We start from the raw sequence: 25,672 nt of genomic DNA, 5'->3' as shown, positions 1-25,672 counted from the left end.
GCCGGTCGCCCCGAAGCCGAGGCCTGGTGCCGCCCCCACAAGCCTGACCACTCGCCTGGATCGTGCACTCGGCCTCCACCAGCCGGAGCTTGGAGGCGGCCAACTCGCGCTGCACGACCCCGAGCCGGCTCCTCAACGCGTCTCCATCCTCCTCCTCCTCCACCACCTTGTCCTCCACCACCTTGTCCACCTCCTCCTCCACCACCACCTTGTCCACCTCCTCCACCACCACCTTGCCCACCACCACCTCCTCCACCTCCTCCACCTCCACCACCTCCTTGTTCAGGGATCCAGCCGAGATGCTCTCTCCCAGCGGCTCCAGCGAGCAGTCACCCTCCACCTCCTCCACCACCACCTTGTCCACCTCCTCCACCACCACCTTGTCCACCACCACCTCGTCCTCGTTCAGAGATCCAGCCGAGTTTCTCTCTCCCAGCGGCTCCAGCGAGCAGTCACCCTCCACCTCCTCCACCTCCACCACCTCCACCTCCACCACCTCCACCTCCACCACCTCCACCTTCTTCACCTCGTCGCTGTGGGGTTTGAGCGCGACGTCTTCGTCTTCCTGTGGCTCACTCGAGGAGTCTCTCACGACCTCCTCCACAGCCACCACCTCCACCTCCTCCTCCAGAGTCTCGTGGTGGAGTTCTGCTGGGTCGGAACTGGGCGAGGTCTGGTCCACAGAAAGCTGCTGCCGCTGCTGCTGCTGCTGCTGCCACTGCTGCTGCTGCTGCTGCCGCTGCTTCAGTAAGCCACTGAGCAGGGCTGAGCAACGAGCGCACGCCTGAGATCGACTCTGGATACACAGAGGGGGGGGGGGGGGGGGGGGGGCGGGGGGGGGGGGTTCAGGGTCACAAACGAATTTCACGGAGCGGTGGATTCCGTCTCTCCATGATGGTGGAGATGGTTGTGGTGGTTGTGGAGGTTATGGTTGTGGTCCTGGTTGGTGGTGGTGGTGGTTGTGGTTGTAGTGGTGGTGGTTGTGATGGTAGTCATGGTCCCGGTGGTGGTGGTTGTGGTTAGTGGTGGTGGTTAGTGGTGGTGGTTTTGGTTGGTGGTGGTTGTGGTGGTCCTGGTTGGTGGTGGTTGTGGTGGTGGTGGTTGTAGTCCTGGTTGGTGGTGGTGGTTGTGGTGGTGGTTGTGTTTGTGGTCCTGGTTGGTGGTGGTGGTGGTGGTTGGTGGTTGTGGTTGGTGGTGGTGGTTGTGGTCCTGGTTGGTGGTGGTGGTGGTTGGTGGTTGTGGTTGGTGGTGGTGGTTGTGGTCCTGGTTGGTGGTGGTGGTGGTTGGTGGTTGTGGTTGGTGGTGGTGGTTGTGGTCCTGGTTGGTGGTGGTGGTGGGTGGTGGTTGTGATTGGTGGTGGTTGTGGTGGTGGTGGTCCTGGTTGGTGGTGGTGGTGGTTGTGGTGGTTGTGGTCCTGTTTGGTGGTGGTTGGTGGTTGTGGTGGTGGTTGTGGTCCTGGTTGGTGGTGGTGGTTGTGGTTGTGGTGGTGGTGGTTGTGGTCCTGGTTGGTGGTGGTGGTTGTGGTGGTGGTGGTGGTGGTTGTGGTCCTGGTTGGTGGTGGTTGTGGTGGTGGTGGTGGTTGTGGTCCTGGTTGGTGGTGGTTGTGGTGGTGGTGGTGGTTGTGGTGGTGGTTGTGGTCCTGGTTGGTGGTGGTTGTGGTGGTGGTGGTGGTGGTGGTGGTTCTCATCTCGGACGTGGCTCCCGCCTCTCCGTCTCCCACAGCGCGACCCTCGCGTTGAGTCAACACACAAAGACAAAGATCCCCCGTGTAGCCTCTAACAGACTGTAGGGGTAAGTGCTATGTGTGAGCAGCACCTATTAAGGCCGGCACTGGCACACGAGGGGGTGGGGGGTGGCCAGCACCACGCCCGGCCGCCTTTGTCTCCCCAGTGGCGATGTTTACACACAGCACCAGGTACCCATTTGAGGCCGAGTCGACCTAGGGGGAGGCCCAGGACCGGTTCAGATAATCGTCGCCGGTGTTGGCCGCGAGCGGGAATCCAACTCGGGTCGTAGCGCTAACCGCGGCGCCACCGCTCCCCACACAACCGCAACCACCACAGCAGCAGCAGGGCACGGCTCTCTGACGCTCTCAGCACAGTGCTCATTGTTGCTGGCCGCTGGGCGTTGTGTAGGAAGAGAGGGGGCCCCTCACCCGCACGAGGTCCACGCTCCTCCGTCCCTCTGCAGAGAGCTCCTCCAGCTGAGCACTCAGTCTGGAGCTCATCTGTGGACACCATCACCACCATCATCATCACCACCATCACCACCACCATCATTACCGCCATCACCATCAATCACCATCACCACCATCACCACCATCATCATCACCACCATCACCACCACCACCACCATCATCACCTTCACCACCACTACCACCACCACCATCATCACTATCATCATTATCACCACCATCATCATCACCAACATCACCACCACTACCACCACCACCATCACCACCATCACCACCATCATCACCACCACCACCATCACCACCATCATCATCATCATCATAACCGCCGCGCCATCACCGCCGCCGCCACCATTATCATAATCACCACCACCATCATCATCACCGCCATCACCACCACCAGCATCATCACCATCATCACCATGGTCTATCGACTGCTGGATGAAGATCAATGTGATCCTGATGGAAGTCCATGGGTCTCTGTGCGAGTCCCTGGCGACCATCTGAGAACCAAATCTCCCAGTTGATATTATAAACCCACTGGGAGAAACACCCGGACCCAGGGCTCGAACCCAGGGTCTCAGTGTCTCTGACACGGCCACTGTGAACCCACAGAGAGAGAAAGAGACACCCAGACCCAGGGCTCGAACCCAGGGTCTCTGTGTCTCTGACACGGCCACTGTGAACCCCCTGAGAGAGAGAGACACCCAGTCCCAGGGCTCGAACCCAGGCTCTAGGCCGGGCCGGGTCGTGGTGACCGCGAGGAGTGAGCACCTGCTTGTGGGTGGCGATGGCGTCGTGGTTGGCGACGGTCGCTCGCTCCACGCTGCTCAACTCCCTCCTGCACACCTCCTTCAGCTGCGGGGCCGGGGGGGGGGCAGGGGAGGTTGGATGCACGCGGTGTGAAGGTCTGGAGTGAAGGGGTCACCTACATGCCTCCCCCCCGCGTCTCCCCCCGCGTCTCCCTCCCGCGTCTCCCCCCGCGTCTCCCCCCGCGTTTCCCCCGTGTCCCTCCCCCCGTGTCTCCCCCCGTGTCTCCCCACCAACCTGCGTTGTCTCCGTGTCTGCGCGTCTCTTCTCCTCCTCCGTCTCCTTGAGTCTCACACCCAACAGCTGCAGCTGCTGAGTCAGCAATTCCACCCGGCTCTCCACCTTGGGGGGAGACACGGGGGGAGACACGGTGAGACGCGGGGGGGAGAGGCGGGGGAGACACGGGGGGAGATGCGGGGTGATAAACAAGGCACGAAGACACCCCATGCGCAATGGTGAGTTGGTGATTGTTGAGCGGTGGGTGACTGGGTGGGTGAGTGACTAAGCCAGCGAGTGGCGGGGTGAGCGAGTGGCGGAGTGAGAGTGACCGGCTGGGTGAATGGGGCGTAATAGCTCGGCGAGCTGAGCGAGTGGCTGGGCGAGTAGGTGAGCTAGTAGGCGGGTGAGTAGGCGGGTGAGTAGGTGAGTAGTTAAGCGAGGTGGTGAGAGAGTAGATGGGTAGGAGAGCGAGTAGGTGAGTAGGTGAGCGAGTAGGTGAGTCGTTGAGCGAATAGGTGAGTGAGAAGGTGGATAGATCAGCGAATAGGTGAGTGAGTAGGTGAGCAAAGTAGTGAGTGAGGTGGTGAGCAAGGTGGTGAGTGAGAAGGTGAGTAGGGGTGTAAGTAGGCGGTGAGTAGGTGAGCGATGTGGTGAGCGAGGTGGTGAGTGAGTAGGTGAGCGATGTGGTGAGCGTGGTGGTGAGTGAGTAGGTGAGCGGGTAGGTGAGAAGGTGGGTGATGTGGTGAGTGAGTAGGTGAGCTGTAGGTGAGTAGGTGAGTGAGGTGGTGAGTGAGTAGGTGAGCGAGGTGGTGAGCGTCACCAGGTCGAGCTGGGCCCGCAGTGAGGCCTTGTCGCGCAGGATCTGCCGGGCGAGGTCGTCGTTCTCCTGCTCCAGGCGCAGGTTCAGCGCCGAGAGGCGCAGAGCCGACTCCTGGCACACGTCAACAACAACAACGTCAACAACAACGTCAACAACGTCAACGACATATACGTCAACAACAACATCGTCAACAACGTCGTCAACTATGTCAACAACGTCAACGACATAAACATCAACAAGGTCGTCGTCGACGTTGTTGTCAACAACGTCAACAGCCACGTCAACAGCAACATCGACGACGACGTTGTTGTCGTTCTCTCTCCCAGTGAGTTTACAACGTCAACATCAACGTCAACAACAATGTCAACAACATCAACGTCAACAACAATGCGAGAGACGCCCCAGCGCGGTGGTCGGCCACAGCGGCGGCCCCCACCTCCACGTGCCCCCACCTCCACGTGCCCCACCTCTATGGCCCCCACCTCCACGTGCCCCCACCTCCACGTGCCCCACCTCTATGGCCCCCACCTCCACGTGCCCCCCACCTCCACGTGCCCCACCTCTATGGCCCCCACCTCCACGTGCCCCCACCTCCACGTGCCCCACCTCTATGGCCCCCACCTCCACGGCCCCCACCTCCACGTGCCCCACCTCTATGTGCCCCAGGCTGGCCGGCTTGCCGTGGGGGCCCAGCGGGACGTCCTCCGGCGCCGTGGAGTGGGGGGCCCTGGCAGCGATCACCTGGGGGGGGGGGGGCAGGGGTTGGAGGAGCACGACGTGAAGGTTTGGAGTGAAGGGATCACCCGACGTTTCTCCCCCCCCATGTGTCCCTCCCAGCGTCTCCCTCCCAGCGTCTCCCTCCCCCCGTGTCTCCCTCCCCCCCCCCGTCTCCCTCCCCCCCCCCCCGTATTTCTCCCCCCGTCTCCCTCCCCCCCCCCGTCTCCCCTCCCCCCCCCGTCTCCCTCCCCCCCCCGTCTCCCTCCCCCCCCCCGTCTCCCTCCCCCCATCTCCCTCCCCCCCCCGTCTCCCTACCCCCCCCGTCTCCCTCCCCCCCCCGTCTCCCTCCCCCCCCCCCCCGTCTCCCTCCCCCCGTCTCCCTCCCACGTCAGCGTCTGGTCTCCTCCTCACCGCGAGTCTCCCCGCCGTGAGGGCGCGTTGCAGGTCGCGGTCTTCATCCTCCTCCTGGACGAGGCTGCCCAACAGGTGGGCGTCGTACGCCTCCACGATGGACACCTCGGTCATCATCCTGTACACACACACACACACCTGTACACACACACACACGTGTACACACACACACACACCTGTACACACACACACACCTGTACACACTCACCTGTACACACACACACTCACCTGTACACACACACACTCACCTGTACACACACACACACGTGTACACACTCACCTGTACACACTCACCTGTACACACTCACCTGTACACACACACCTGTACACACACACCTGTACACACACACACCCTCACCTGTACACACACCTGTACACACACACACACTCACCTGTACACACACACACACTCACCTGTACACACCACACACACTCACCTGTACACACACACTCACCTGTACACACACACCCACACCTGTACACACACCTGTACACCCATACATACACACACACTCACACCTGTACACACACACACCTGTACACACTCACCTGTACACACACACACCTGTACACACTCACCTGTACACACACACACACCTGTACACCCTCACCTGTACACACACACACACCTGTACACCCACACCTGTACACACACACACACCCACACCTGTACACACACACCTGTACACACCTGTACACACACACCTGTACACACCTGTACACACACACCTGTACACACCTGTACACACACACCTGTACACACACACACCTGTACACACCTGTACACACACACCTGTACACACACACCTGTACAATCAACTGTAAACTCTCACACTTGTACGATCACATAACAAGAACAACAACCGCCATTCGCCACTAAGTGGCGGTGAGGTCACCACGACGCTTGTGCCAGGCTAGGTCCACGTTAATGCCACGTGAGGTGTCGAACGCCCGCTGGCAGGAGGTCACTGGAAAGACCCAGGTGCCACGGGTCTGACTGAGATGACCGAGATGACTGGCTGATGCACCACCTGTGCCCCCTACTGTGCCAACTTGCTGTGCTTTAGCCACCTGGCGCTCCGCACGTTGTTGTGAGCGTCGTTCCTCCGCCCTCCGTTGTTGTTGGAGGGCGACTGCCTCCAACTGCCCAGTAGCGTCCTTCACGAGCCTCCTCCACTGAGGCCGATCTTGACACCGCTGGTACCAGTCATCGGCAAGTCCACTCAGCTCCACGTCCTCCTGTACCACATCACTCCATCTCTTCTCTAGCCCGTGCCGCGTCCGTTTAGCCCCCTCGATCCGACCGAACAAAAGCTGTTTAGGCATGCGGTGGCTGGGCATGCGGGCTACATGACCCAGCCAACGCACCTACCCACTCACACACACACACCTGTACACTCACACACCTGTACACACACCAACACACGTGTACACACTCACACAAGTGTACACACCTCTACACACACACACACACCTGTACACTCACACACACACACGTGTACACTCACACCTCTAGACACACACACGTGTGCACACTCACCTCTAGACACACACACAGGTGCAACTCATCTGTATACACACACACAGACGTGTGCACACTCACCCTGTATACTGTCAAAACAAAGACAAAGATCCCCAGTGTAGCCTGTAACAGACTGTTGGGGCAAGTGCTGTTATTGAGAGCCTATGAAGGCAGGCACTGCGGCACACGAGGAAGTGGGTGGCCAGCACTACGCCCGGCCACAAACACGCGGGCAGGCACGCGCACACACGCACGCAGTCACGCGCACACACGCACACACGCACGTACACACGCACACACGCACGTACACACGCACACACGCACGTACACACGCAGGCACACAGGCACGCAGTCACGCGCACAAACCACCGGTTCACAATGACCGTGTCGGGGAAGGCGAGCGAGAGATGCCGAGAGTCTGGGCTGCAGTCCGGGTGTCGACCGCACAGCCACAGGGAGTACAACGCTGACTCATAGCACAGAGAGCCATAGACTACTCACACAGAGAGCCATAGACTCACTCAGAGAGCCATAGACTCACTTAGAGATTCATAGACTCACACAGAGAGCCATAGACTCACTCAGAGAGCCATAGACTCACTTAGAGATTCATAGACTCACACAGAGAGCCATAGACTCACTCAGAGAGCCATAGACTCACTCAGAGAGCCATAGACTCACTCAGAGAGCCATAGACTCACTCAGAGAGCCATAGACTACTCACACAGAGAGCCATAGACTCACTCAGAGAGCCATAGACTCACACAGAGAGTCATAGACTCACACAGAGAGCCATAGACGCACACGGAGACCCACGGACTCACACGGAGACCCACGGACTCGCACGGTGACCCACGGACTCACAGAGACCCACGGACTCACAGAGACCCACGGACTCACACAGAGACCCACGGACTCACACAGAGACCCACGGACTCACACGGTGACCCACGGACTCACAGAGACCCACGGACTCACGGAGACCCACGGACTCACACGGTGACCCACGGACTCACAGAGACCCACGGACTCATAGAGACCCACGGACTCACACGGTGACCCACGGACTCACAGAGACCCACGGACTCACAGAGACCCACGGAGACCCACGGACTCACAGAGACCCACGGACTCACAGAGACCCACGGACTCACGGAGACCCATGGACTCACACGGTGACCCACGGACTCACAGAGACCCCACGGACTCACAGAGACCCACGGACTCACGGAGACCCACGGACTCACACGGAGACCCACGGACTCACAGAGACCCACGGACTCACAGAGACCCACGGAGACCCACGGACTCACAGAGACCCACGGACTCACAGAGACCCACGGACTCACGGAGACCCACGGACTCACACGGTGACCCACGGACTCACAGAGACCCACGGACTCACAGAGACCCACGGACTCACAGAGACCCACGGACTCACGGAGACCCACGGACTCACACGGTGACCCACGGACTCACAGAGACCCACGGACTCACAGAGACCCACGGACTCACAGAGACCCACGGACTCACAGAGACCCACGGACTCACGGAGACCCACGGACTCACACGGTGACCCACGGACTCACACGGTGACCCACGGACTCACAGAGACCCACGGACTCACAGAGACCCACGGACTCACAGAGACCCACGGACTCACAGAGACCCACGGACTCACAGAGACCCACGGACTCGCACGGAGACCCACGGACTCACAGAGACCCACGGACTCACAGAGACCCACGGACTCACAGAGACCCACGGACTCGCACGGTGACCCACGGACTCACAGAGACCCACGGACTCACGGAGACCCACGGACTCACACGGTGACCCACGGACTCACAGAGACCCACGGACTCACAGAGACCCACGGAGACCCACGGACTCACAGAGACCCACGGACTCACAGAGACCCACTGCCTCGCACAGAGACCCACGGACTCACACGGTGACCCACGGACTCACAGAGACCCACGGACTCACGGAGACCCACGGACTCACACGGTGACCCACGGACTCACAGAGACCCACGGACTCACAGAGACCCACGGAGACCCACGGACTCACAGAGACCCACGGACTCACAGAGACCCACGGACTCATAGAGAGACCAACGGACTCGCACGGAGACCCACGGAGGCCCACGGACTCACAGCAGACCGGCATCAGAGCGCTCCGCACGCGCCGCGTGACGAGGTGTCGGCCTGCGGAGCGGCGCGTCACATCTGCGGCCGCCTCGACAGGTCAACGTCGCCTTCCTCCATTGCGTACTTCCTCTGTGGTGGCCACCACGAGGAGGAGGGGGGGTAGGAGGTCTGGCCCTCCCCTAGGTTGACGCAGCCTTAAGATGATAACGCGTGGCTGGGGTGCGCGGTTGGTGGGGGTGGTGGGCACGTCGGGCACTTGAGGGGGTGGGGGAGAGACAAATGCGGCCGGGTGACGTGGTTTCTGGTTTCTGAACCAAGTCTCCTCTGACCCCCCACCCCTTCCCCGTGTGGACCGTGACGCTTCTTATTTGAAATGACGTCTTTGATGACTGTAATCAATACAAATTAACCCGTAAAAACAAAGTTTTTCACTATAAATCCTTTATATGCGTGGCATCGGTTTTATTTTATTATTCACTTCTGTTTTTCTTGAGTAAGAGTTTCATTTTTATCACATTGGTATTTAAAATAAAATATAAAAAACAATTTTCCTAAAAAGTGGAAAATTTTGGAAAAAAATGTTCACGAAATTGTCACGCACGAGTCTGTGTGCAAAATTTCAGCTCGATTGGATCACGGGAAGTGGGTTAAAAAACGACCGAAAGATTTGCACGGTCGTAAGCGCGCAAGCAAGCAAGCAAGTGAACTTAATATAAAGGATTTGCTCTGCGTTTTCAAATGCGTGTTAGAGTCGATGCAATGTGCAGGCCAGCACACGCGCCGTGGTATAAACTAAACAACTTGTTTTGTAGTTAACAAGTAGGGCCCCAGCTGCTGTGTAGGTCTCTGTCAGAAGCGACGTGGCCACCACAAGTGATAGCGGCTCAACCAAGAGGCTGATACCACCATCATCGTCGTTATCATCGTCATCATCATCATCATCGTCGTCGTCATCGTCGTCGTCATCATCGTGGACAGCTATAGCAGCAGCCAAACAGTCTAAACGATCGGTGGCGATGTTGACTCTCAGTGCGGTGGGAGAAAATCCGGAGGACCCGGAGACAAAATCCACGCGACCACGGGGAGAGAGAGACACGCAAACTGCAAATACACAGCAGCAGCAGCAGGCGTCAGGGTCGGGATCGAACCCACGACCTCCTGCACACCAGGCGAGGTAGTCAACATCTCCTGGCCACCGTGGCGCCCCTCTGTACATCACGCTCGACCGTGTCCACGTGCGGTATGTGCACACACACACCTACACACACACACACCTACACACTCACACACTCACCTGTACACTCACTCACCTCTACACTCACCTGCCCACTCACTCACCTGCCCACTCACTCACCTGCCCACTCACTCACCTGTACACACACACACACCTGTACACTCACTCACCTGCCCACTCACACCTACCTGTACACACACTGACCTGCCCACTCACCTGCCCACTCACCTGCCCACTCACCTGCCCACTCACTCACCTGCACACACACACACACTCACCTGCCCATTCACACACCTGCCCATTCACACACCTGTACACACACACACACCTGTACACTCACTCACCTGTACACTCACACACTTGCACATACACACACCTGTACACTCACTCACCTGCCCACTCACCTGTACACTCACACACCTGCACACTCACACACCACGTGCACAAAGTCACCTTGTGTAGTGTCAAAACAAAGGCAGAAACCCCCCGTGTATCCTGTAACAGACTGCAGGGGGCTGTGAGCAGCAGCAGCAGCAGCACCTGTGAAGGCTGCCGGCACTGCGGCACACGAGGGGGTGGGTGGCCAGCACCACGCCCGGCCGCCTTTGTCTCCCCAGTGGCGATGTTCAGACACCACACCACTATACCACTACACCAGTACATTCACCCACCCATACACACGCTCATCATGTAAAACACACACCTACATACACACACTCACCTGTACACACCTATACACTGTACTCACTGCTACATACACACCTACACACACACACACCTGTACACTAACCTATACACTCACCTACACCTACACACACACACACCTGTACATAAACACACCTGTACACTCACCTATATACACCTACACACACACACACTCACCTGTACACTCACCTATACAATGTTCTCACTACTATACACACACCTACATACATACACACACACTAACATGTACATAAACACACCTGTACACACCTATACACTGTACTCACTGCTACATACACACCTACACACACACACCTGTACATGAACACACACGTACACTCACCTATACAATGTACTCACTTCTATACACACACACACCTCTCTACATACACACTCACCTGTACAACCCACACACCTTTACACTCACCCATCCATACCATATAAACACACACCTGTACACAAACCTGTACACACACACACCTGTACACACACACCTACATACATACACACCTACACACACTCACTTGTGCAACCCTCACACCTGTACGCTCACCTATACATAAGCACACCTGTACACTCACTGCTACAAACACACCTACACCTACATACACACACACCTGTACCACCTGTACACTCACCTGATGCACACCTACACACACTTACACACATACACACACCTATATATACACACACCTATATATACACACACCTACATATACACACCTACACACACACCTACATATACACACCTACACACACACCTGTACACATTCACCTGATACACACCTACACACATACACACACCTACATATACACACACCTACACAACTACACACACACACACCTACACAACTACACACACACACCTACACACACACCTGTACACACCTACATATACACACCTACACACACACCTGTACACACACCTGTACCACCTGTACACACTCACCTGATGCACCCCGAGATACGCGACCGAGGCCGATCTCATCGGAACACCACAAATCGATTCGCCGTCTTCTCTCCCCAGTTCCGGGGGGGGCGGTGGTGGTGGGGGGGGGGAGGTCGCTTTAAGAGCGGCTGAGCTGGACTTTCCGCATTCCTATCGTGCTTAGAAAATATAAATTAAAAATACCCAGAGCCCGCCTTTAAATCGTAGCCGCAAATTAAGTCACACGCACTGCGCGCGTCAAACACCCCCTGGGCGCTGGCTCAAGTGGTACGGTCCGCCCATTGAAATGAATGGGCGACTCGGGCGAATCCATTCGCGTGAGAGGGGGCGGTGAGGGGGTTTGGGGGGGGGGTTAAAGTACCCAGTTCAATTAAATCCGTGACAAGGCAAAGCACCTCCGAGGTGCTTACTAGCAACACCCCCCATGCTTGGGTGTTGTTCGTTGCCTGTTGAAATGAATTGAGCGACTTGCGCGGATGTATTCTAGTTAGAAGGGTAGGAAGGTGGGGGTCTAAGCACCCAGATCATTTAAATACATAACATAGACGACATGTAAAGATAAAAACACCCCGTGTGAGATAAAAAAAAAAACACCCTGTCTCGTGTCATAGATGGTACGGTCTGCCCGTTGAAAGTAATTGGCGACTTGGGCAATCCATACGCGTTAGAGGGGGGTTCAGGGTGGGGTCTAAGAAGCTGATAAATGTCTCTCATCATCAAACAAAGATGATGGATCCTTGAAGTCACGAAAACCTCAAATCGATAATTGATAAAAGTCTGTGAAAAAAAATCTGCAACGTATTATTTATATTTTATCACACCCCCGTGTCGTGTGATAATGGCACGGTCCGGTCATTGAAACTAATGAGCGACTTGGGCGAATCCATTTAATTTAGAGGGGGTTTGCAGGGGGGGCTTAAGTTTTCAGTTCATTTCAATCCGTGACAAAAACCCACTCACCCTGTATCGTGAATAAAACCCCCGATGCGATGCCGCAGTGATACGGTCCGTCATCTGAAATGAATGTTACATGGACTGATCCAAATACGTTAGAGGGGGGGGGGGTAAATAACTGCACGTTATAACCACCCCCCTTTGAATGTCAATAATGGTATGACCCACGATTGCGACCGGGTTGACGTGAACGGACTTGGACCAATCCATTCCTGAGAGGGTGCACGAAGTCCGAAGTCCACTTTCGATCCGACAATAAAACCCCCACACAAGACGTGCAAAGGTTGATATTAAACACCCCCCCCCTTCTCGGTGTCACGATGGTACGGTCCGGCCGTTGAAATGAATGCGACACTTGGGGACTGATCCATTCGCGAATTTAATTTGTCAAAATCGGACTAAACCATTGCACCGCGATAATAGGGATGCGGTCAAATTCAAATCGCCTTCATTTCATTAACGTACCGATGCATGGATAAAGCAATGATCACGTTGTGGAGTGACTCATGCAGCCAGCGATGGCTACAGGGTTTGGTGGTACATGTTGTTTATTGTGAAAATTCGGTCACAGTTCCTATGACCACTGTTACATTGCTTTCGTGGCTTTATTTTGGTGATTTCGAAAATGTGTCACACTCTGTGTCACACTGTATGACAGTGTGTGTCACTGTGTGTCACACACTGTCACACTCTGTGCGTGTCACACTGTGCCACTGTGTGTGTGCCACTGTGTGTGTGCCACTGTGTGTGTGCCACTGTGTGTGTGCCACTGTGTGTGCCACTGTGTGTGTGCCACTGTGTGTGCCACTGTGTGTGTGCCACTGTGTGTGTGCCACTGTGTGTGTGCCACTGTGTGTGTGCCACTGTGTGTGTGCCACTGTGTGTGTGCCACTGTGTGTGTGCCACTGTGTGTGCGCCACTGTGTGTGCGCCACTGTGTGTGCGCCACTGTGTGTGCCACTGTGTGTGTGCCACTGTGTGTGTGCCACTGTGTGTGTGCCACTGTGTGTGTGCCACTGTGTGTGTGGTTGATGTGGAGCAAGGCCGTAGCCACGGAGTCAACATTGGGGGGGACCAAATCTTCCAGGGTGTCTGGGGGTCCCACCAACCCAGAAAAATATCAACATTTGAAAACTAACTTCCTGCCGAAAATATGTTTAAGAATTCACCAACACGTGGGATGGACTTTGTATTTACTACAATGTCGATTACATTGCTCTGTTTTTACTTTTTTACCATTTCTTGTTTCATTGTATGTAATGGCAGAGATTAGGGATTAATAAAGTAGAACCACAATCATATAAACAGAAATCTATGCATTGATTTACGTGAAGACAAGTCCAGATATTGTGGCCAAGGTTTAGCAAGTTGTTATTTACAAGCATCGTAATTACATCCTATAGCAACATTTTGAGCATATTTGAGTATATATTAGTATAATTACAGCCTTGATGTGGAGACTGATTCCTTGCGAAAGCGGTCATCAATGTGGGCGTTTGAACATCTCAGCATGACTCCCACACAGCACGGTGACACACACACACACAGTGACACACACAGTGACAACACACACAACAACCGCCATTCGCCACTAAGTGGCGGTGACGTCACCACGACGCTTGTGCCAGGCCATGTGCACCTTGAGGCCACGTGAAGTGTCGAACGCCCGCTGGCAGGTCACGGGGCAGACCCAGCAGGTGCCACGGGTAGACTGAGATGACTGGCTGATGCACCACCTGTGCCCCCTACTGTGCCAACTTGCTGTGCTTTAGCCACCCGGCGCTCCGCTCGTTGTTGTGTCGCTCCTCCGCCCTCCGTTGTTGTTGGAGGGCGACTGCCTCCAACTGCCCAGTAGCGTCCTTCACGAGCCTCCTCCACTGAGGCCGATCTTGACACCGCTGGTACCAGTCATCGGCAAGTCCACTCAGCTCCACATCCTCCTGTACCACATCACTCCATCTCTTCTCTAGCCCGTGCCGCGCCCGTTTAGCACCCTCGATCCGGCCGAACAAAAGCTGTTTAGGCATGCGGTGGCTGGGCATGCGGGCTACATGACCCAGCCAACGCAGCCTTGCCTGCCGGAGGAGCTCACCGATGGGACTGCCCAGATCTTTCAAGGATTTGTGAGCTCCTCACACAATCCAGCCTGTAGGTACAATCCAGCCTGTAGGTTAAACCCAGGATGGATCGTAGGCAGGCCAGCCTAAATGTTTCCAACCGGCGAAGATGCTCCATTCGGGGGGGTCCACAACAGACACACACACAGACACACGCAAGACAAACATCCCCCCCCCCCACGTGTCGCTCTCAACAAGACGGCCTCGACAACGATGAGCATCGCGTCCCGTTGTTATTGAACCGCAATGTTCACCTCACCAGGTGAGAGGCTCCGTTCACATCCACCGCAGCGTCCTCTCTTCAACCAGCCGGATGCAACAAGCCGGGGAGAGGCGGCTCGAAGTGAACTTGTACGGCGCCAGCAACAGGTCCACTGCGACATTTCTTTATTCAACCAAACAAGAAAAACAACTCAACGCGACGCTCGCCACCACCACCACGTATCCTACGTATCACGCCAGAGTCCGCCGAGAGCAAACTCATTGTCTCTCTTTGAACTCGCCCACTCACTCACCCGCTCACGGACTCACCCACTCATCCACTCACTCACCTACCCACTCACTCTCCCACTCACTCACCCAACCCAGTCACTCCTTAACCCTCTCACTCACTCACCCACCCAAATGAGCCTCCCTCTCTCCTGGTCTCTCTCTCGACTTCTCGCCACGCTACACACACTCAACCCCCACCCTCCATTTACCCTTCGTGCCTGTCTGTCTGTCTCCGTGCCCTCCACTCTGTCCGTGGTGGTTGTGGTGGTGGTGGTTGTGGTAGCGGTGTTGTTGTTGGTGGTAGTGGTGGTAGTCGTGGTATTGTTGTTGGAGGTGGTCGTGGTGGTGATAGTGGTGGTAGCGGTGTTGTTGGTGGTGGTCGTGGTGGTGATAGTGGTGGTAGCGGTGTTGTTGGTGGTGGTAGTGGTGTTGTTGTTAGTGGGAGTGGTGGTGGTCGTGTTGGTGGTAGTGGTAGTGGTGGTCGTGTTGGTGATAGTGGTGGTAGCGGTGTTGTTGTTAGTGGTGGTAGTGGTGGTAGCGGTGTTGTTGTTAGTGGTAGTGGTGGTAGTGGTGGTCGTGTTGGTGGTAGCGGTGTTGTTGTTGGTGGTGGTTGTGGTGGTGATAGTGTTGTTGGTGGTGGTCGTGTTGGTGGTAGTGGTGGTAGCGGTGTTGTTGTTAGTGGTAGTGGTGGTCGTGTTGGTGGTAGTGGTGTTGTTGTTGGTGGTGGTCGTGGTGGTGATAGTGTTTGTAGCGTTGTTGTTGTTGGTGGTGTTGGAAATCACAACCGTCCCTACAATCCGCCCCCCCCGTCCCCCCCCCGCCCCCCCCCGCTAGACGGCGTCCCCAGGCAGCACGCGTCCGCGCTTGCGCGCCTGCTGCCGCTTGCGCTCGGCGCGGCCGCGGCGCTTGTCGGCGACGTTGCCGTCGCGCCGCTGCTGCCGCCGGCTCTGCCGCTGGCTCAGCTCCCCGGCACGAGCCTCCCAGCGGCGCCGACGCGCCGCCTTCAGCTTCTGCTGGCGCTGCAGCGCCGAGCGCAAGCGCACCGGGTCCTCCTTGAGCTTCACTCCCTGGGGGGGGGGGCGGGGGGGAGAGGTTGGCGTTGATGTTGGCGTTGATGGCGATGCTGGGGTTGATGTTGGTGATGATGTTGGTGATGATGCTGGCGTTAAACGTTGGTGTTGATGTTGGCGATGATGGGGATGCTGGGGTTGATGTTGGTGATGATGTTGGTGATAATGTTGGCGTTGATGGCGATGCTGGGGTTGATGTTGGCGTTGATGCGATGCTGGGGTTGATGTTGGCGATGATGTTGGTGATAATGTTGGCGATGATGTTGGTGATGATGTTGGTGATAATGTTGGCGTTGATGGCGATGCTGGGGTTGATGTTGGCGTTGATGGCGATGTTAGCGATGAAGTTGGCGATGATGTTGGTGATGATGTTGGCGATGATGGCAATGTTGGCGTTAAACGTTGGTGTTGATGTTGGCGTTGATGGCGATGCTGGGTTGATGTTGGCGATGATGGCGATGTTGGCGATGAAGTTGGCGATGATGTTAGCGATGATGGCAATGTTGGCGTTAAACGTTGGTGTTGATGTTGGCGTTGATGGCGATGTTGAACGTTGGTGCTGATGTTGGCGTTGATGGCGATGCTGGGGTTGATGTTGGCGATGATGCTGGCGTTGATGGTGATGTTGGCGCTGATCTTGGCGCTGATGTTGGCGTTGATGGTGACATTCATGACGACGATGTTCATGACGGCGGTGATGTCGACGGCGATGTTGGCGGTCGATGATGATGTTGGGGTTGGCGTTGATGTTGGCGTTGTTCGTGTTGATGACGATGATGTTGTTGATATTGTTGATGATGTTGACGATGACGATGATGTTGATGCAGTGGCAGCGGCCAGCTGTGCCTTGATGTTGCTGATGATGACGATGTTGTTGATGTTGCTGATGATGTTGCTGATGATGATCACGATGTTGTTGATGATGTTGACGATGACGATGTTGTTGATGCTGTTGTTGATGCTGTTGACGATGTTGTTGTTGATGTTGTTGATGTTGCTGATGATGACGCTGTTGTTGATGTTGTTGATGTTGCTGATGATGACGATGTTGCTAATGTTGTTGATGTTGCTGATGATGACGATGTTGCTGATGTTGTTGATGTTGCTGATGATGACGATTTTGTTGATGTTGCTGATGTTATAGATGATGACGATGTTGTTGTTGACGTTGTTGTTGTTGATGTTGTTGATGCAGCGGCCACCTGTGCCTTGTAGAGGGCGTTGCTCCACCGCTGCTTCTCCTCCACGCGTCTCGCCAGCTCCTCCTCCCCCCTCTCACGAGCCGCCGTCACAGCCCCCACCCTCTGCTCCACCCTGACCCCACCACCATCACCATCATCACCACCATCACTATCACCATCACTATCACCATCACCACCGCCATCATCATCACTATCACCATCACTATCACCATCATCACCATCACCACCATCACTATCACCAACAACGATTATGTTGATTGGTGGTTGTAGCGGTGGCGGTGTGGTAGTTGGTGGTGGTGATGGTGGTGGTACCGGTTGTGGTGGTGATGGTTGTGGCGATGGTGGTGATGTTAATGGTGATAGTGGTGGTGATGCTAATAGTAGTGGTGGCAATGGCGATGGTAGTGGTGGCGATGCTAGGGGTGGTAGTGGTGGCGGTGGTGGTGGTGGCGGTGTTGGTGGTGATAGTGGTGCTGGTGATGCTAGGGGTGATGCTAGGGGTGGTAGTGATGGTGCTGATGATGCTAGGGGTGATGGTGGTGATGGTGGTGATGGAGGTGGTGCTGGTGCTGGTGTCTCACCGGGCGAGCAGCTGCTTGTAGTTCTTCCCGGTGAGGGGGGTCACCCCGCCGATGGACGCCGCTCGCTGGGCCCGGCGCTTCTCCGCCCGGCTCCGGGGCGCCCCCCCCACCCGCTCCCTCTCCTGCTCGACGCCGTCAAACGTCAGGCGGCTGAAATTCAGGGCCCCCTTCTTGGCGCCGGCAACGCCGCCAGCCGGTTTCCCCGTCGCTCCCTCCCGGCTCGCCGACTCCGCCGTGGCCCGGACCTCAAGTTTCACCGTTTTCCCGCCGGCCCCGGCGCTCCGCGGTGGCACGCCGCCTCTCGGGCCTCCCTCGCTGCCTACCGCTCCCGCCCCGCCTCCGGCTTTGACCCCAACTCCGGCTTTGACCCCAACTCCGGCTTTGACCCCAACTCCGGCTTTGGCCCCAACTCCGGCTTTGGCCCCAACTCCGGCTTTGGCCCCAACTTCGGCTTTGGCCCCAACTCCGGCTTTGGCCCCAACTCCGGCTCCGGGTTTGGCCCCAACTCCGGCTTTGACCCCAACTCCGGCTTTGGCCCCAACTCCGGCTTTGGCCCCAACTCCGGCTTCGGCCCCAACTCCAGCTCCGGGTTTGGATTCAACTCCGGCTCCGGCCCTGGCTCCGGAGAGTCCGGCCTGGTCGTCCGTTGGCGCCGCCGCCCCGGAGCTCCGCTTGCGCCCAGACTTCTTGGCCTGGCTCTTGGCGCGCTGCTCCTTCCGCTGCTCCTTCTTGCGCCGCCGCCCCTCCTGGCGCCGCAAGCGCCGCTCGTCGGCGGTGTCGGCGGGGGCGCTGCCTGGGCCACCCGTCGGCTGTGGGGGGCGACACGGGGACGGGGGGAGGTGTTAGTGGTGGTGACGGTGGTGGTGATGGTAGTGATGTTCTAGATGGTATTGGTGGTGGTGATGGTGGTGGTGATAGAGGTGGTGATGGTCGTGATGTTCTAGATGGTATTGGTGGTGATAGTGACGGTGGTGGTGGTGATGTTATAGATGGTATTGGTGGTGGTGATGGTGGTGGTGATGGTTGCGGTGGTGGTGATGGTAGTGATAGTGGCGATGGTGGTTGTGGTAATGGTGGTAATGGTAGTGATGGTAGTGATGGAGGTGATGGTGGTGGTTGTGGTGATGAAGTTGATGGTGGTGATGGTGTCAGTGATGATGGTGATGGAGTTGATGGTGGTGATGGAGTTGATGGTGGTGATGGTTGGTGGTTACGATGGTGATGGTTGGTGGTAGTGATGGAGTTGATGGTGGTGGTGATGATGGTGGTGATGATGGTGATGATGGTGGTGATGGTGGTGATGGTGGTGGTTGTGGTGGTTGTGGTGATGGTAGTGATGATCGTGGTGATGGAGTTGATGGTGGTGATGGTGGCGATGGAGTCTCACTCTTCTATGCGGTTTCTTCATCTCTGCTGCCTTCTCCTGGAGTCGAAGTCTCAGCATGGCCAGCGCAGAGCCTCCTGTAACACAGCAGCAGCACGCACCTACAGCACACGCACCTACAGCAGCGACAGCAGCTACAGCACCTACAGCATGCACCTACAGCACACACCACACTACAGCACATCTACACAATGCTCATACTGACACAGCTGATGATGCCGATGAAGACAGTGATGATGACGACGGTGATGATGACGCTGATGATGATGACGACATTGATGATGATGACTGTGATGATGATGATGACGGTGATGATGATGACGCTGATGATGACGCTGATGATGACGATGACGGTGATGATGACGACGGTGATGATGACGACGGTGATGATGACGACATTGATGATGATGACGACATTGATGATGATGACGACATTGATGATGACGGTGATGATGATGACGCTGATGATGATGACGACATTGATGATGATGACATTGATGATGACGGTGATGATGATGACGCTGATGATGATGACGACATTGATGATGATGACGACATTGATGATGATTGTGATGATGATGACGGTGATGATGACGCTGATGATGACGGTGATGATGATGACGATGATGATGACGGTGATGATGATGACGCCGCTGCTGCTGTTGATGATGATGACGGTGATGATGACGCTGCTGCTGTTGATGATGGTGGTGATGATGACGACGTTATTGATGACGATGCTGATGACGTTATTGATGACGACGCTGATGATGACGTTATTGATGACGTTATTGATAACGCTGATGATGACGTTATTGATGACGTTATTGATGACGCTGATGACGACGCCGTTACCCTCGCTCTGCCCGCCCACGCTCCTCCCCACCGCCGCTGCCGCCGCCGTCCCCGCGGTCGTCGTCCCCGCGGTCGTCGTCCCCGCGGTCGTCGTCCCCGCGGTCGTCGTCCGTGCCGCCACCTCCTCCACCTTGCGTCTCTTCACCGCGTGGCACTCCGGGCTCTGTGGGGTCAACCTCGCTCCACCTGGGGGGGGGGGGGGGGGGGGGGGGCGGGTGACAAGCGGCCACCGTGAACCTCCCAGAGAGACAGGCCGCTGCACCCAGGGCTCGAACCCGGTCCCTCAGTTCACGTGCGAGGGCCTCCATCGCGGTGCTGCCCCCCCACCCCGCCCCCCCTCGTGCGCCGTGCCGACCTTCAGGGGTGCTGCTACTCGCTAGCGGCACTTGCCCCAACAGTCTGTTCGGGCTATAGGGGGGATCTTTGTCTTTGCGTGCCAATATATGTGGGGAGCGGTGGCGCAGCAGTTAGCGCTACGCTGCAAACCCGGCGGCCCGAGTTCGATTCCCGCTCACGGCCTGCACCGGTGACGGTTATTTGAACCGGTCCTGGGCCTCCCCTACGCAGGCTCAGCCTCAAACGAGTACCTGATGCGGGGTGTAGTAAACATCGCCACTAGGGGAGACAAAGGCGGCCGAGTGTGGTGCTGGTCACCCAACGCCTCGTGTGCTGTGCCGGCCTTCATAGGCGCTGCTACTCGCTACTAACAGCACTTGCTGTGACTGTGGGTGTGTCTATGAGACTGTGTGTGTGTGTGTCACCGTGTGTGTGTGTCACTGTGTGTGTGTCACTGTGTGTGTGTGTGTCACCGTGCTGTGTGTGTGTCACCGTGCGGTGTGTGTGTGTCACTGTGTGTCACTGTGTGTGTGACTGTGACTGTGTGTGTCACCGTGCGGTGTGTGTGTCACTGTGTGACTGTGACTGTGTGTGTCACCGTGCAGTGTGTGAGCCCGGGTCCCAGTCACAGGGGGAGCTGCGCTTCGCTTCGCCAAGCGCATCAGGAAGCTGTCGCGAGCCACCAACGCCTCCATCGCGAGCCCTGCAAGACGCACAACACGCCATCGCAAGGGTCGAGGTTGGTTTCACGTAGCGCGATGAGAACTCAACAGACCAGAGATTGAGGCATCTCATCCTCAAGCGTGACCTCCCGGGTCAGCGATTGATTCTCAACCTCGCCTGGCTACTTCGTTTATCTCCCATTGTCCATTTTGTGAGGTAAATTCTAAATTAGCTAAGTAACTGCAAGCGAATACCATGGTAGTTCAGTTCACCATGGGAGTTGTCCAGTTCACCATGGGAGTTGTCCAGTTCACAATGGGAGTCAAGTTCACCATGGGAATCCAGATCACCATGGGAGTCCAGTTCACCATGGGAGTTCAGTTCACCATGGGAGTCTAGTTTAGTTGTGGGCAGGGTAACTGCTGGGCCTACCCGTTCCCAGGTGCACGAGTTGAAGGGACGGCACCGTTATCCTGCGGGCTAGGAACGCCTCTGCCGATGCAGCAAAGACGGTGGGCAATGATGGTCTCAGGTGTGTATGTAGACATAATAAGAATCATTAATTATACTGCAGGACGAATCCGATGAGCTATGAAGCTCTTTTTGTCACAGATGTCCAGCAGGGAGCACGGGGTAAGAACGTGACAACAACAACATCATGGGACCTCCTTGAGGTTACAAAACACGACAGGCGTACAAAGTACAAGAAAGGTTAACAAATCACCCAGACACATACAAATACAACACTCAACCACCCCCATCCTACCAGGCAATGCCCCACTGAGGCATTAACTTACCGTTCAAAAGCGACCTGGGCCACCAATGATGATTGCAGCTCAGCAAAGTGGCCCGTCGTTTGGACATTTATAGCAGCAACATCATCGAAAAACTCGAAACGCATGTTTCTTAATATGGAGGGGGAGATCGGAAGACCCGGAGAAAAACATCCACGCGACCACGAGGAGAGAGAGAGACGCAGATTCCAAATATACAGCAGAAGCAGCAGGCGTCAGGGTCGGGATCGAACCCACGACCTGCACACCAGGCGAGGTAGTCAACATCTCATAGCCACCGTGATGATGATGATGAGAGACACGCAAACTCCAAATTTACAGCAGCAGGGATCGAACTCACGATTTTCTCCCTGTCGGGGAGGGACTGACTGAGCCAATCACCACACCTCCCTCTGGGGTCGATAAATTTGAGTACTAGTACTCTTTTTTTGGGGGGGGGGTCAACAATGGTTGTCCGATGAATTCAGCCGCTCCCGCCATAGGAAGGTGGAATTTCCACCACTGTCTCTTGCAGGGCTGTAAACGTTGTCCGAAGCCTCAATGCGACTTGGTTCGCTTACTGGAGTTTATGGGCGCAGTGCGCCGATCACTGCGCCACCGCTCCCCACTTGAACGCACAAAAAGAGACAAAGATCCCCCGTGTAGCCTTAACAGACTGTTGGGGCAAGTGCAGTTAGCGAGCAGCAGCAGCGCCTACTACGGCTCACGAGGTGGGGGGGTGGCTACCAGCACCACGCCCGGCCGCCTTTGTCTCCCCCAGTGGCGATGTTCACTGCACACCGCACCAGGTTACTAATTTGAGGCTGAGTCGACCTAGGGGAGGCACCAGGACCGGTTCTGACGATCGTCACCGGTGGTGTTGGTGGTGGCCGTGAGTCGAACTCGGCTCTTTGCCGGGTCCGTAGCGCAGCGCTGATCGCTACGACGCTACCCCCCCCCCACGCACTCTCGCAACGCCGATCCACACACGACGAAGATTCGTGGCCGCTTCATATAAAAGGCACAACCGGTTACTTAAAACGCAGCGAGTAGGCGGCTCCACGTCTAACAAATACACGAACATTAAACACGAGGTAGAGCACCCCGCCCCCCCCCCCCTCCACGTGGCCTTAGCCGCCTGAGGCCTACGTCGGGCTGTCCGGCTGCGGGAACCAGGCGAGGCCGGCAACTTCGCACGTGGAGGGCGACGAAGTAACGGTTACGGTTTTTTTTGCGACTTTAACAAATAATCCTCGTTCAAACATCTTCATGGACAGGCTAACATCCTCCGCGATGTTCCCTGAGAACGTCGATTTGCTTACCCGATGAAAATCCGCGTTAATAACTTAGCCGCCTCTTCGGGCAAGCGACTTTTCGCGGGTGTGGATGTCAATAAAGTTACACGCAATCGTCACGTGGGCGTCTCGGCACCGCGCTACCAATAAAGTTATCGTCAAAATCGGCGTGCGCGGTGACGTCACCGCGTTTGCTTGTCCACGACGCGGAGCGACGCGATGACGTCACCGCGCAACAAACACAAATTCTCACGGCCTCGCAGTTGAGACACGCACACGAGGGAGGGAGGGGGGCGCCGTCGATGTCGTGGGGTGTGTCGGGGGGGGACGTTGATCCATCCAGCAGTGGATTTGCAAAGGAGGAGACGGTCAACGCATCGCGGTTTAACCCACGCGGCTTAACCCCGTATTCTTGTGCAGGGAATTTGAGTTTTTAGGTCCCATACGGCGAACAGCCGTTTCAATACGGACAATAATACTGGTAGGAACCCACTGGTTCCACCAGCCCACAGGGGATTATTGTGTCCGTCCGTCGTGCAGTGAGGGGCTGGGTGGTGAGGGGAAGGTGGGGAGGGTGGGGCTGGGTGGGGGGTGGGAGGGGTGGGGCTGGGTGGGGAGGGGCTGGTCACCCCGTGGTGCCCTTATAAAACTCAACGTTTCACCTACTCACGCCGGCTTGTGCCCGCCCTCGCAGTCGGGCATATTTGCGGAACACACCACGCCCTGGCCGTTGACCCTGCAGGCCATTGACCGAGCAACCCAACGTTCCTACCAGCTCCCTCCGCAGGAATGTGCTATTGAGTCTGTTTACACTTGTGATGGGACTTGGCAGGATGAACGTCGAGATTTTTAAGGAGCACGGGGTGACCTGTAAGGTCTGAATTTGTCTTTAAGAAGGTAGCCACTGATGAGGGGTTGACAGGTGAAGACTCTCAAACGTGTCGTGCCAGGGCTCTTAACCCCACAGGGGCACCCACACCCAGGGATCCAACCAGGTCTTGGCAAGTGCTCGGATTTTTTTTTCTCCGGGTCCTCCGGGTTTTCCCCTCCACATTTGGAAGCATGCATTGAGACTCTTGAGATGATTTTGCTGCTATAAATGTACAACATGACAAGCCACTTTCACGAGCTGCTATCATTTGTGACACAGATCGCTTCTGATAAACACATTCCTCCTGCAGAGGGAGCTGGTAGGAACGTCGGGTTGCTCGGTCAATGGCCTGCAGGGTCAACGGCCAGGGCGTGGTGTATTCCGCAAATATGCCCGACTGTGAGGGCGGGCACAAGCCGGCGTGAGTAGGTTAAACGTTGAGTTTTATAAGGGCACCACGGGGTGACCAGCCCCTCCCCACCCAGCCCCACCCCTCCCACCCCCCACCCAGCCCCACCCTCCCCACCCAGCCCCTCCCCACCCTCACCTCTCCACCCAGCCCGACCCCTCCCGTTTTTGGATGCACGACGGACGGACGGACACAATAATCCCCTGTGGGCTGGTGGAATCAGGTGGTTCCTACCAGTATAAGTTCATACCTCAGTGGGGCTTTGCCTGGTGGCATGGCGATGGTAGGTTGTATTTTAATGTTGGTGTAATGCGGGCGAAAGCGACCTTCCGGATGTGACGTCACGAGGAGGCGGAGCCAGGTGACGTGGGTGAAAGGTAGGGGGTCCTTAAGCGGGTAAACCGGAAGGAGAAGGCAGTCGGGGTGTGAATGGAAAGGTGTGGGGCCACGCGGGCGTACGAGCCGAGGGGGCACCGTCAGAAGCGGGAGCCAACCCTGGGAACAGTAGGGAGCTACTGGGAGGTGTAAAGCTGCAGATAGAGATAGGCAGTAAGGCTGTGTGTGAGAGGCAGCGGGGTGGCTGCCAAGAGTCGCAGGAGCGACGAGAAGGCGAGACAGCACGAGGCTGTCAGAGCTGCAGCAGGAACAGCCAAGGGAGCTGTGTGAGAGTACAGCAGCAGAGCTGCTGTGGGGCTGCAAGAGCGACAAGAACAGCAGCGGGGCTGCTGATGTGGACTGGAGTGACCTCGGAACCAGCACAGAGAGAATAAGAGAGACAGCCGTGTGGGAACGCAGTACGGACCGAATAAAGGACACTGAGCCAGAGATCGTGGTCAAGTCTTTTATTACATTATTCTTAGGTTTTTTCGGTAAAGTCACGTAGGTAAAACATCAAAATTAAGGGTGATTTTTGTTTTATTTTATTTTTATTTTCATTAAT

The 25,672-nt window shown here is 56.3% G+C and overlaps 1 protein-coding gene across 1 annotated transcript; it reads right to left on the bottom strand.

Moving 5' to 3' along the window:
- Positions 1-16,123: 16,123 nt before the first annotated feature.
- LOC144952513 (uncharacterized) lies at positions 16,124-23,557 on the bottom strand. The gene is made up of 7 exons (XM_078882959.1): positions 23,480-23,557; positions 21,320-21,424; positions 20,386-20,571; positions 19,534-19,607; positions 18,147-18,955; positions 17,566-17,677; positions 16,124-16,360 (listed from the first exon to the last, which is right to left on the bottom strand). The coding sequence occupies exons 2-7, from the start codon at positions 21,414-21,416 to the stop codon at positions 16,124-16,126; spliced, it is 1,515 nt and encodes a 504-aa protein (XP_078739085.1). The 5' UTR covers positions 21,417-21,424; positions 23,480-23,557.
- Between the last annotated feature and the right edge of the window lie 2,115 nt (positions 23,558-25,672).

The sequence above is a fragment of the Lampetra fluviatilis genome, chromosome 68 (assembly GCF_964198595.1).
Source record: "Lampetra fluviatilis chromosome 68, kcLamFluv1.1, whole genome shotgun sequence".
Classification (NCBI taxonomy): Eukaryota; Metazoa; Chordata; class Hyperoartia; order Petromyzontiformes; family Petromyzontidae; genus Lampetra; species Lampetra fluviatilis.
The sequence above is the reverse complement of the archived record's forward strand: the minus strand, read 5'-3'. Positions and strand labels throughout refer to the sequence as shown.

Excerpts from the sequence above, each read along its gene's own strand:
- LOC144952513 (XM_078882959.1), bottom strand. The coding sequence starts at position 21,416 with ATGGAGGCGTTGGTGGCTCGCGACAGCTTCCTGATGCGCTTGGCGAAG. Across the intron at positions 17,678-18,146 it reads TACAAGCAGCTGCTCGCCCG|GGTGGAGCAGAGGGTGGGGG; the intron begins GTGAGACACCAG and ends TGGTGGGGTCAG. Across the intron at positions 16,361-17,565 it reads ACGCCCTCTACAAGGCACAG|GGAGTGAAGCTCAAGGAGGA; the intron begins GTGGCCGCTGCA and ends CCCCCCCCCCAG.